Consider the following 14,128-nt stretch of genomic DNA (forward strand, 5'->3'; position numbering starts at 1 on the left):
GTTTGCTCAGGAGGAGAAAATCTTCTTCTTTCCACCTCAGAATAGACTCATGGCTCTGTCACACAGAAAAAAAAAGCACTGCCCAGTGAGGAGAGCATCAGGCTCCCTGTGTGCAATCTACCTACAATTAGAAGGGTGAAAACCAACCAATCATGCATTAGGATATTTACTAGGGGGAATAAATTTTTTTTGCATATTTTCTTATTGGAGTTCGATTTGCCAACATATAGTATAACACCCAGTGTTCATCTCGTCAAGTGCCCCCCTCATTGCCCGTCATCCAGTCACCCCATCCCCCCACCCACCCCACCCTTCCACTACCCCTTATTCGTTTCCCAGAGTTTGGAGTCTCTCATGTTCTGTCACCCTCTCTGATATTTCCCACTCATTTTCTCTCCTTTAAGGGGGAGAAATTGAGGATAAACAGACATTGACTTATAGAAATGAAGGAAATAAAATAGGATTTATTTGGAAAAATTATTGATAGAACATAATGTGATTGAGATCCAAACAAATGGTACTTCCAGACCAAGGAAGTTGAAAATATTTTTAGGGCACAGGGGCTGTGTTCATTTAACTCATTTTATCCAACATAAGACATGGCATCATGAGGAGATGGTAAATGATTTCAGATTATGGTGATGAAGCGTGAATGGTGTAGGTAATTACATGAAATTTTGGACAGGAGATTTAGTCAACAAATGTTTATTGATATTGAAGTGTATTCAATTATTAGTTTCCAGTGGAAATCATAGAAGCCAACATGGTTTGTTAAAATTAAGCTGGACATGTCACAAGGATTTTGTTTTTTAAACCATTTAGAGCTAAGTAGAGGGTAAGACTAGATAACTTATTATGTCTTTAATGATATATGTCTGTAACTTCATCTACTGTGTGGACATAATTAGTAATAAGAATGCTGTAAGAGAATTCTTTTTGATTTGTACATTTCTATTTTCCCCAACTGAATAATTCAAACCAGCAAGTGGAACACATGGGATGAGCAAAAACGTCTAAATTACACACAGGTTTGAATATTGGCTCCTTGAGGGATAAACTGTGTTAGAAATACAAATTCCAGAATGTTCAATTTCTGGAGGAATTGTGTCTCTCGCTTTAAAAAAAAAAAACTTCAGATTTATATAAATACCAATGGCATTTGTTACAAAAATATTTTTTGGAATTTTTCTTTGTTCCACTCTGTACAATATTGTCATGATTGAATTTTTCATAGCTCGGACTTACAAATTGACATCCGAAGAAGTTGTCAAATAATCTTTTCCAATTAGGTTGTTCTTTCCAAAGTATTTTAGCTCCAGGAAAATTTTAATTCTAATGTCTAAATAGGTTAATGTATTTTATTTAAAGAAAACATGTGTAGAATCTCAGAACCTTTAGAACTAGAAGAAGCTTTAAAGATTGTCTCATTTAATGTTGTATTTTACAGATGAGAAAACACACCAAGGTCATTTAGTGATTTTTACAGAAGCACATGAGTTGTTAATGATAGAACTAGGTCAGAAATTCATTTTTTTTCTCCAGATAATCTAAGAAAGCATTCTTTGCTTCATTATGCAGTAAGACTTCATTTTTTTTGAACATGCTATATAGTGGTCATGAATAGTTGCATACATCATATAGTCTTTTTTTTTTTATCCTTAAGATAAACAGGACTGTTTTTTCCAGGAGATAACTCATTCCTCACTGTTCTCAGCTTCAGGTTATTTGTCCATAAATTCTTCAGTTCAATCATCTTGCAAACTATTTTCTCCTTGTTTGTCTATGTTGAATTCCTTCCAAAAAATTTCAGCTTTTTCTTCTGTCTCCCTCTCTCAGACTGAAGCCTTTTAAAATCTTGGTTATTCGGTATGGAACTCTTATCATCTTTGGATTTGTAGTTTAATGTACTGTAACAGACAGGAACCAGAAAATTAAAAGTGTGAAGCCACATATTAATGTTGTTATAAGTAGGACTTCTTTTCTTTTTCTTTTTTTCTTTTTCTTTTTCTTTTTTTTCTTTTCTTTTTTTTTTTTTTTTTTTTTTACCATGGAAACAAATTTAAGAGGTGTGATTTGCTCTAAGCTTAGGAGGATAAAGCTTTTGGGTCCTTTATTTGAACAGGCACCCTCCAAAGCTCTGAGATGAATCCTAGCTTTCATCTTCACATAAGTTTTTGCAAATTAAAAAAAAAAAAGCTATTTTAACCACAATCATATAAAAAAAAAACCTTTTCCCCTCGGATGTTCCCTCCACCACCTTTTCCTTTGTGGGGTGGGAAAGATCTACAAGATACATGTAGTTTGAATTTGGATTAGGGTTTAGTGGGATATATTTAGACCATTCTCAAACACTTACAGATATAAGTAATCATATTCTAGTGAAAAAATGGTGTCTCGGAATATTGTAATCCCTCACTATGTTGTTTCAAGAGCGGCTGAGAACATATTACTCTATAAACAGAACCTACGTATTCTACCACCAAATAAGAAGCATGTTTGAAATATGCTAAGGTTAAAATGAAGATAAATGTGCTAGTTGCTGGAAGAGTAGTATGTTATGCTATCCATGTAGCTTAAGCACGTAGTTAATACAAATTCACATGATTTTTCTGAATTTTGTATTTATAGTATTCATCAACTTTTCAAAATTCTGTTGTCTCATACATATTCTAAATACATACTCACTTTCATAATTTAGTATGCTTTTCTATCTTCTTACAAAACTCCCTTCTGGCCCCCTCTCTTCCTCAGTGCTGCCTGCCGAGGTGGCAGCCATCTGCTACTGGATGTCATGGCTGCCCTCAGACCTCTGGTAAAGCCCACGATTGTTAAAAAGAGGACCAAGAAGTTCATCCAGCCCCAGGGAGACCGATATGTCAAAATTAAGCGCAACTGGCAGAAACCCAGAGGCACTGACAATAGGGTGTGCAGAAGACTCAAGGGCCAGATCTTGATGCCCAACATTGGTTACAAGAGCAAGAAGAAAACAAAGCCCATGCTGCCCTGTGGCTTCCCAGGTCTCAATGTCAAGGAACTTGAAGTGTTGCTGATGTTCAACTAATATTACTATGCAGAGATTGCCCACGATGTCTCCTCAAGAACTGCAAAGCCATTATGGAAAGAGCAGCCCAGCTGGCCAGCAGTCACCAATCTTAATGCCAGGCTGTGCAGCAAAGAAAATGAATAGACAGCTTATGTGCATATAATATTTATGTAAAACCATAAAACTACAAAAAATAAAAGCTCCCCCCTCCACAACTTTTATAGGTTTCAGATCCTAGATCAGCCCTTGGGTAATGAACTTGCCAAAGTTAATCCTTTCTGCCTTCAGGTTGGCCTGGTCCTGACATGCTCCAGGAGCTAGAATTCAGTAGGCCTGGTGGAGGAAAGACCTATATGAACAACCAAAGAAGTCAAAACAGACAAAAAAACTTCTTCTGAGAAGTACAGGAAAAAGATCAACATCAAAACTATTGAATTCTATTGACAGGTGTAAGGGCATCATCACGGGGCCAGGGAACACAGGTTAAGTTCATAAGCTTCACAGGTAGGCCCAGACATACAAGCAGAGAGCAAGAAGCAGTAGTTGCATCTAGGAATATTTCCTTGAAAAAGCTGGCTTTCTTAAGACTTTTTATGAATGCGTGCTGCCTAATAGGAAGGTAGTTTGGTTTAACTCAAATAGTACAGATGCTGTATCCACTGTCAGCTGTCTAGGCTAAAGAATTTAATATCCATATGACTTCAAGATCATGGCCCCTGGGGATTGAAATCATTATTTTACTTGCATACAGTTGATCTTGTAGAAAAACTAGATGCAGAAGAAAAAAATATGTTACACACACACACACACACACACACACACACACACACAAGGTTCTGGAGTTCCAGGAGCAGAGAGATTTCTACTGCTCCATTTTCATAGGATTTGGATGAAAAAGAAAATGGGAATTATTCCAGTTGGCTAAGGAATTATTAAAAGATGCTCACAGCAAATACCTTCAGATGTGACAAGAGCAAGAGTTTCAGAGGGTAGTGTGGTGGTCTAAGATTCTTTCTTTCTTTCTTTTTTGTTAAATCTGGCTTGATTTGGTTGGATCCCCTGCTCTGTCACTTCTAGTCAAGTACCCTTGGGCAAGGGCTTGACTGTTTTCCTAAGTCCCTAAATTCCCTAAATTCCTAAAAAATAAGATTAATAAAAAGATAAACAATAGTACTTACTTAGTGGTAAATGATTTATATATGTTATTTAATTCTTGTGACAACTGTATGAAGTACTTTTAATATCTTCATTTGACTTAAACTGGCTTAAACTTAAAAGAAACTTAAAGAGGCTGAGGAAATTGTCGAAGGACATCCAGCTTCTAAATAGCATGGTTTTTATATTGCTAACTGCCTCCCAATAGTGCTGTCTACATATTGCTATTTGTGAGAATTCTTTAATATAAATTCATGCAATGCTCATGATATATAGAGTTTTAATAAATACCAATTCCTGTCTCTTTGTACAGTACTTTTAGTTTTCTCAAAATAGTTTACATTTATTTTATTTGATCTTTATGTTACTGATAGGGAAACTGACTAAATGATATCAACAAATTATGAGTGGAACTGGTCCTAGGTCCCAGGGTTTCTTGCTTCACATTTGCCACCTTTTCATCTCCAAACTTGTCAAAATGCTGTAAGAAGAGGCTTTCATTTTTAGCCTCTTTTGGGTCCTCCCTTCCTTTTTTGGGCTGTAGGTAGAAAGGCATATGCTTATTTTGCTAAATGAATGAGTGCCTTGATGTTACAGAACCTGATAGCATGCATTTAAAATGATTACTTTGTGTTCTTTGGGAACATCACAACAGAAAGGACACGCAAAACCAGACGTTCCCTCCCCTTGCAATGACAAGCCTTAATGGAATCTGGCCTGCAGAGTGTCTGGGCTGTGTGCGAGGCTGGTGTCAGAGCAAGTGCAAGCAAGTTGGCGATGCTCATCTTTTAAAACATCGCGTAACTCGAACAGTCCTTCAAGGCACCACCCACCTTTTCCAGGGGGAATCTGCTGAAATGATTCTCTTGGAAGCAGCATGGAAATAGGGGGTAAGGGTGTTAAGTATGTGCTTTTATTTGTGGATGGGTGAGTGGGTGGGGACAGGGGTGGGGGTGGGGGTAAGGGAGATGGAAGCAAAGATGGAAAAAACATCCACCACTGCCACCAAAATATTCTGCTCAAGGATGAGGGAGTACACCCTACAGCTGTTAGCACTGTTTAGCATATTTTGCATATTTACATATACCAAGTATTTCCAAACAGCCTTGTATTTGTTTTAAAATCCCACACGAAAATGTCTGGTAAAGCTGTCACTGGAAAGCTTATTTTCTTGGTGATGTTTGGAAAACTGTTTTCAAGATTCTGTATATATACATCATAAACCAAGCAGAAGAGTTAACTGTCATTACCAACATTATACTCTATACTAGTCCATCTACTCATCCGACAACACTCAGAGCAAAACACCCATGTTCTAAGGCAAAGAAAACACCATTGGTTGAAGAGGATTTTTCACAATTACTTTTTTGGTTCTGTACAAAGTGAAACACAGAGCATCACCCAGTGATTCTCAGTCTCAAAGCCACCAAAGTGTGATTTTCTTAATTGCTATTGACTTTCATCTTTGATTTAGAAATGTTTTATTTTGGGGACTTTTTTTTTGGTAAGAAAAATGATTAATACTGGATGCATTTCTCATATAGCCATTTTTGTTTAAAGAAACATTAAAACACACATAGCCCATTTGAAAAAAATTAAGGAACTTCCAGCAGAAGGAATGGGGTAGTTAAAGGCTATATTTTCCTTTTAGCAAGATCCACAAGAAAAGGATAGAGTGTTGTGTTTAAAGGGGAACAGATTTTGTATTTTTTGGCATGATAATAAATCCTCTGTTGCTATATTTGGCTCCCTGCAAATAGTCTCCTTTACAAGTGCAAAGCAAAGATCAATGCTGGTGTTCTCCATTCAGCCATAGCCAGACTTGGGATGGAAAGTGAAAAAGTTGTGCTTAAGTGTTGTTTCTAAGACAATCTAGCTCATTTGCTGATCAACAGCATTCCAAAGCATAGGTACCTACTTTACACTTTAAATGTATCAAAACATGTTTGCTTTCTGTAACGGTTGTTCCACTGCTTAACTGATAACAGATGTAATGATTCACTCTGGACAAAAATGTAAAAGCTTTACCATGTCAATGTGGTCATATATATTTTGTCAAATGTGTATAAGCAGGTCAAATGAGATGCTTGGAGACTGAGGACATCATAGGATGATCATACGTTCCCCAAAAAGGAAGCAAAACAATTAAATGGTAGTTGATTATCCCCAGAGAAAAGACACTTCAGCTAGGAAGAATCTGCACCAGATGTCCTGCTCTCCACCCCTGCGAGTGCTCCTCTGACATAAATACCGCAGAGTCCTTTAGAGTCCAAGGCACTATAATAACCACATGATATGTTTGAAATAACAACAGAAAATCCCTTCGTATGCAATTATTTAAGTGAATGAAGATGAATCCTACACAAATGACCATTGCAAACATAGAATAAGCCTTGCTGGTTTCAGTGATACACTAAAGACTCCCAGATGACAGGGCTGATGAAAAAATACGCTGAAATCTACTACTAATTGTGGTAGTAGAATAATGCCCCTTCCAAAAAAAAAAAAAAATCCTAATCTCTAGAACCTGTAAATAGGTTACCTTATGTTTAAGGACTTTGCAGATGTAATTAAATTAAGAACCTTGAGATAAGGAGACAATCCAGGCAGACTCAACGTAACTACAAAGGTCTTTAAACATGTGAGAGAGAGGCAAGAGAGAGAGGGTCAGAGTGATGCCACGTGAGAAGGACCTGACCAGGGGCTAATTGCTTAGAAGATGGAGAGGAAGAGTGCCATGAGTCAAGGACTCCAGAAGCTTGGAACAGCAAGGAAAGAGATTCTCTCTTACAGCATCCAGAAGGAATGCAGCTGACACTTTGATTTTAGCCTGACAGCCGTGCTGAATGTCTGCCTACAGAGTGGTTAAGATCATAGATTTGTGTTGTTTGAAGCTATTACATTTTTTTATAGTGGTAATTTTTTATAGTGGCTAAAAAACCCTCATAACACTAATCTCGTTTAAATATAGCATACAGGGGCACCTGGGTGGCTCGGGCGGTTGAGCATCTACCTTTGGCTCAGGTCATGACCCCTGGATCCTGGGATCCAGTCCCGCACCAGGCTCCCTGCATGGAGCCTGCTTCTTCCTCTGCCTGTGTCTCTGCCTCTCTACCTGTGTCTCTCATGAATACATAAATAATCTAAATAAATAAGTAAATCAAACAATTAAGAATGCCAAATTATATCTCCTATATGTTGGAGGGTCTACTGATTTAAACACTTATTTCTAGACTTTTGCACTTTTATACGGAAGATTCCTTTAAGAAGAAAGTAGAGTCCACTGTAGGGAAACTCTAGCTTCCTTCAAAAATATAAGGTCTTAGAAATTTCCTCTCCAGGTGCAGTTCTTTGGTGCCAATGAGTTGTTAGGAAAGTTTTCTTTCTTTTTTTTTTCTTTTTCCATAACAGTTACAGCAGGTTCTGTATCAAGTGTAAAAACAAAGCAACACAAAACTCATAAAGAGTCTACTGATAAACTTAGAAGCATTGTATTAAAAAATTCATTCTCAAGCTTCCTGCTGTTACGTAATGAACATAGCCCATTTCACTTGCTCTTCCATTATAAACACCTGTTTTATAACCCACTCCTCACTGTAACAACTAAATTCTTTGGCCTTAGAAATTAACCTCATAAAAACAGACACGTAAAACACTAGATGTTTTAATTTCCAAAGATATTTATAAATTGCTTAATTGGATAAGAAAACAGAGACTTAGTTAATTGTCAAGAAATGTAGACCAAAGCAAAATGCTACATTAAAATATAAGCATTAAATTCACATTATTTATTGAACAAATTGAAGATGACATTGTTTTTACTACAAAGTCCTCCACCATCTTTTATCACTGACACGTAGTTATGCGACCTGCATTTGAGGAGTGAACAGAAATATGAAAATGTCTTTTACCCTAACCCCAAGAAAAGTAGAAGAAAAATTAATATTTTATAATTAGCTTGTAAAGCCAAAAGTTTTATGAATTTTGTAAATTAAGACTGACAACATGGGTAAGATTAGTTAATTAGTCTTTCTTTCTGGAAATGTAAAATTAAGATAGCATAAAATTTGTTCATGAAACTAACAAGTCTGGAATTTCATTATATTTCAATGTTGTAAGATAATATTTCTATTAATAGTTTTCAGTTTACCTAATCAAATGACAAATGTAAAGACTTTCACACCGTTAATTTTTTTATAAAATTACTTCACCTTACCTAGATTTATATGATAAAAACAAATTAATTCATGTTTTCCCTTTCAATATATACACTTTAAAATGATACAAAGAATTCACATGAAAACCTTTCCCTATATTGTATATCCAGAAAAATGTATGGAAGAGTATTTTTAAATCACATATAATATATAAGATTGTAAATATCCTAAGAAATTAAATCATGTGTGTAAATAATCATTATTAATTTTTGCCTTAGCCACGGCTTTAAAAAAATGCACATCTCTATTAGTATAAAGGGATATCGTTAGAAAAGTTCACATCTTGTGCATACATCAAAAAAAAAAACCCCTAAGAAATCTTATATTCTAAAAGTTATTCTTAAGTCAATATTTAGTAGTCCAGAAATTATTAAAAAGAAAGCTAATTGATATTAACCTGCCCTTTTCTAGAAGGTATCCTCACTTCCTTATACAATGGAATTGGTAAATTACACTTAATTCAATTAGTATTTCTTGGACCTTTAAAGGTAGATTCAGATAAATTTATTGGATCAAACTAATTTGCAATTTCAAGTGAACACTAGTTTGATCAATTATTTGAAACTAAAAATATTTTTCAAACAAACAAAAAAGCATAATGGACAATAAAGGAAATAAGAAAATCACGATATTTTAATAATAATGGCTATTTCTTTATTTTGGAAAAGTGGATAGGGTGAAACTCCCAGAGGCACTAAAAGAAAAAAGCCTGCTGAAAAATTCTAGAAGTTTGTTGTGATCAATGTCCACGACCATGTTGCCAAGGTAATTAACGTTTTGAAACTCTTGAGAATGAGGCTTCCCTGCAGGGCCCACCCCATACCCCAATCTTTGATTATCCATTTTTGTATAATTTACACACTTGTCTTCCACATACATTTTTGAACTAAAAGTATAACCTTATTTTAACACTTTAATAAGAGATTTAAAGAGCTCTTAGGCCATGTTTGTAGGGAATAAATTTGAATTTTTCAAAGAAGCCTTCAATTTTCTGAAAGATGTGTCTTTTATCCTGGAGGAAAGAAAACATAAAGCAAAACAAAACCGGGTCCTTAAGATCCTGTACATTAAAATCGGTAGGCTGATTTCAGTCTTGGTCTCATAGAGTTTCTGCTTTTCTGCTGTCCTTATGTCTGCTGTGAAGGTGATCGATCACAGGGATTCTAACTGACATCAATACTCTTTTGTAAATGCAATGGTTCAAGTGAACTCTTTCCATCTTCAATAACTGACACAGTGTCAACATCTGCTTCCAATAAAATTGTTTCTTTTTCTCTCAAGCAGAGTAAATCTGCTGAGATCGTAAAGGGATTTTTTTTCCCTCCCCTTTTCATGCAAACGATTTTTTTCCACCATATTTTGCAATTTTTCCTCCAAGGCAAGTAAAAAAAAAAAAGAATAGTTTCAAAAGAGATGTTTTCAATTCCAGGTGCTAAGGAAGACCACAATACAATCGCAAAATATAAACTTTGGTGATTTAGAAAAGGCGTTGCCTTAATTTGGGAGAAAATACTAAATAAGATCCTGGATGAATGAAATTTTGAAATATGTAAGAAAACTCACAGTTGGACCTACATACCACTAAAAGGTTAATTTATTTTCCGTAATAAATGACACACTAAAGTAACAGAAATAATTAAGAAATTTGCATTTTATCTTCAACAAATAGTAGTGGACAAAGATTTTCTTGCAACAATTTGTTATGAAAAAGCAGTCATATATCTATCTATTTGATTGCTGCAGAAAAGGATATGGTAAGTATAAAGAAGAGACATTTGGGAGCTCAATTTTATGACCTACTTACTTGACAGACATTTGTGGTACCTGTCATTTATTGAACATCTACTATGAAACAGATATGATTGATCATATACATATAGATAGGTAGATATGATTTCCACACTTTGCATCCTACTGGTTAGATACTATTATCTCACTTTACTCATAAGATAAATAAACCCCAAATGACACATATCTAATTGTGGCCAGGCCAAAATTCAGACCTGATGCACAAGCCAATGCTCTTTTCCATGAATTCATTCTGCTTCTCTATTCATCCTGCAGCCAAACACTCCAATATATAAACTTTCCTTTTCCACCACTTAATGCCACTGTCCTATTGACTTAATCTGGCAAATATTATGTAACAAAGGGACACTCACTAAGAACCGAATTTAGTTTCTTGAAATAGAGTTTCTGACTGCAATTTTAAATGACAAGTATAACATTAAACCAGATAGCAAATGCAAAAATTAGATAGATCCTGCCCTATTCTGCAGGTCTTAGAATAGGAATAGGAAATATGAGTTTGCAAAATGAATAATGAGCTCCTAAAGGTCATGTTTTATGCCAGTGCCTAGAATTTTTTTTGTTTGTTATAAAGTTAAAAGAACTAATTCCTTAATTATTTGCAACCCACTGGTTCTCATTTGCAAAATGTAGAGTAATCCTGGACATTTTGGCTTAAAATAATAATGTAAATAATTTTAAGAGGACAAAGAAAGAAAAAAAATTGGAGATGAAAGTTAGGAGGGGAGAGTTAACCTTCTTAAAAAAAACACTGGTTTTTAAAACACTTAGAGGCTCTTTTCAAATAAACAATGATGGACAAAATAGCCCGTTGATATCTAAATTATCACTTTAATGCTGTTCCCTAAGTCATGTTAGTTTAGTGGTCCAAGCCTAGATTAGAGGTCAAATAAATGAGATGATTTCATAAGGTCTAGCTCACAGACCTTTAAAAACCTTGAATGAAGTCTGATTTTTAAAATAGTCAAAGGTGGAGTGCTTCCAAATGACTTGGGGAGGAAACTTGTAGCCCTTGGTAAAGCAGTATATAAGCCTCCAAGTTCAACAGCATCATTCTGATGTGAGAAAAGCAGGCCCAGAGAGTGACAGCATTTTAAACTTAAAATAAATTCAGAATATCAAGCTAAATTGCAACTCATCCTCTTTCATAACTTCTGGTGGTAAAGGTAATATGATCGTAGTAAGGGGATGCCAGGCAAAACAAATGAACCAACAAACAAAAACCAATTAAAAAAAAAAAACCTAAACAAGGGAATGCCAGGCAATTATAGAGACATTAAAGAGTCTTTTTACTTGGACTTTGATCCATTCCTTGTCTGTGCAAGGATCTAATCTTTGCAATAGGTCAACAATGTCTTTTCTCAACAGGAGATCCCACTTACAAATCTGTCCTGGATACAGCACAATTCAGGCCCCCAACTTTTCTTGGGCCCCAGAACCCAGGAATGTGTCACACTAGAGTTACCAGGGGTATCACAGAACACAGTCCAAATTCAGGGTGAAGTTAGCCAGTTGTCTCTCTCTCCTTGAATTCAATTCAATGGAGACTAAGGAAAGGAACAGAGAGTTAATAATTTTCTTCTCCCTTAATTGGGAAAATCCAGTTGAATGAACTGAATGAATTGGGCCACAACGCTGTTCTAAGAGAAACGGCAAAGGAAGTTAATAGGTTCCAAGGGAAGAGGAGGAAAATAAATAATCCCCAGTGAGTCATCCCATGGGAACTGCCGAATACTTGTCTTTGAAAACTTAGGAGTACACAAGAGGAAACCAGTTTTAGAGATTCATTTAACTTCATGCTCCACCGATTGGGCAAAGGACATACAACCGTAACAAGTCAAATTATAGATCAAAATACAGATAATTTAACCAAGCCACTCCCTAGAAATCTAAATTCATATCATTAGTAAGTTGAAAATTCCTTAAGTTTCGACCTCACATTAGGTAAAAATATGCATATTGTGTTAAGAAGAGTCTGATTAAGAAGAAGCAACTTATAGTGATAAGAACACAAGACAGTATATATATAAAAAAAAAAAGAACACAAGACAGTATATAGACATAACTCACCAGAGGCACAGGAGGCGGGGGGGGGGGGGGGAACTATAAGATATACAAATTTAAAATGGAAAGTGGTATGTCATTGAATACTGTATTTCATATGGGCAAAGACAAGGATGGGGCACATTTAAGAAACTTTTACCAAACTAAAACTTCTATATAACACTAACTTTTTAATGTGGCCCATCTCTGGAAGCAGCTGTAAGAGAATGGACTTTGCATCAAAATCCTTAAAATATTAGTAACTGCTACTTTTATAACCCTAATCTTTTCCTAACAGGGTTTTAATGGTAATTCCAATTTCATCTTATTTAGATCCTGAGGGTCATGCCAAGTTGAATCCTGAGTTTTCAAGAATAAATTTCTAAGAATAAATAGTCAATTTATTATCTCAATTTAAGTACTCGTGGCATAAATTCCAATTTAAATTTCATTTTGCTCTAAACATTTTTCTTAAAAGAGTTTAATCTACTAAAACCAGATTTAAACAAAGAATACGGGGAAAAACTTACATTTAAAATATTACATATAATATACTATTTTTCAATTTACAATGATGAGTAACATTATCAAAACTAGCCATTGAATTAAAGGCTTTGTGACGTGTCTAGTACCTTCCCAAATATTACCCTTCAAACCATCTCCAGGGAAAAAAAAATCCACTTAAAATATGACCTTCAAAATTGCCATGACTGAATAATTAGAAATAAGGAAACTAAGCCATCGGCAATCAAAGGTAGCACGGATGGGTAAATGCGTTTATTTTCCAGTAGTTGGATAAAAACCGGTTCCATTTATAAAGTTGGATGGGCTAGAAAGACAATTATATTCTCTAGGCAAACTCTCCATCTGACTTCCATGTTTCTGCAAACCTTCATCTTAGCCAATCTCCAAGTACTCTTTCGGACAAACTGAAGTAATGTAATACCCTTTTTTTTAGTGAGGTCATTAAAACACTTCCCTTTCAAGCTATACATATAACTAAAAGCTAAGTGAGCTAGCATGGAATTAAATCTTCACTGAGATTTAATGTAGAACAATACTATATTGGCTTGGCTACGGTGCTACTTTTGTAAAAAAGGAGAAACTATCAAACACTTGAGGTAAGCTAGAAAGCACAGAGCATATCACAGACATCTTAAAGACAAGCATTTTCAACATTTTTGCCAGTGCTTCTCTGAGAGCAAGTTCTTTAAACAGAACTTAACAATTTTTACAATATTAAAAAAAATACATCCCTCAAAAATAGCCCATCAATGCTAAAGCAAATTTTTTGTATTTCTACAAAAATAGATACACATAGAGCTACAAAATTGTATTCCTGAAGGAATGGGCATTTTCATTTGTGGTTCATCTTTTCCTGACAAGGTTGGTTGGTTCAAAAAGGAAAACAAACAAACCCCAAAACATCAAAATGAAACAAAAATTAAACCATGTATTCATAAAAGCAAGACAAAAAAAGAGAGTTGCACAGTTGGCAAAGGCTCAGATGAGGGGAATATACAAACAAAAATGCTTTTCTTCAATGTCTAGGACCCACTCTGCTTTCTCAAAGAAAGGCTCCAAACCAAAGTCAGCTGGCTGATGCTTCCTCTTCTCCTTCCATGTCTATTGTGTCCCACTGCAGAATGGAAAATCCTGCCACCATCTTTTCCAGTGGGCCCATGGATTCACACTCCAACCTGACTTGCTAATACTGTATTTCAGTACCAGGGTGATTCCTTGTTCTTGTCTTGATGCTGTAGACCTAGAAAAGGTAACAATGAGAGAAACAGAAGGCCTTAATACAGGAAGCACTCGAAAATGGGCATCACCTACAATCCACTGGATATAGAAACCAAAG

The 14,128-nt window shown here is 35.4% G+C and overlaps 1 protein-coding gene across 4 annotated transcripts in view; it reads right to left on the reverse strand.

Moving 5' to 3' along the window:
- Positions 1 to 444: 444 nt before the first annotated feature.
- The window catches only part of VGLL3 (vestigial like family member 3), a 55,189-nt gene continuing 41,505 nt past the window's right edge, over positions 445 to 14,128 (reverse strand). For 3 of the 4 annotated variants that reach the window (XM_072738167.1, XM_072738170.1, XM_072738168.1), the window contains exon 4: positions 7,861 to 14,032. In XM_072738167.1, coding sequence (XP_072594268.1) covers positions 13,989 to 14,032 — 44 coding nt within the window. In that variant the 3' untranslated portion in view covers positions 7,861 to 13,988. Of the gene's footprint in view, positions 1,908 to 7,860; positions 14,033 to 14,128 lie in introns of those variants that run through there. The other variant, XR_011997306.1, reaches the window with a different exon arrangement.

This window comes from Vulpes vulpes, chromosome 15 (genome assembly GCF_048418805.1).
Source record: "Vulpes vulpes isolate BD-2025 chromosome 15, VulVul3, whole genome shotgun sequence".
Classification (NCBI taxonomy): domain Eukaryota; kingdom Metazoa; phylum Chordata; class Mammalia; order Carnivora; family Canidae; genus Vulpes; species Vulpes vulpes.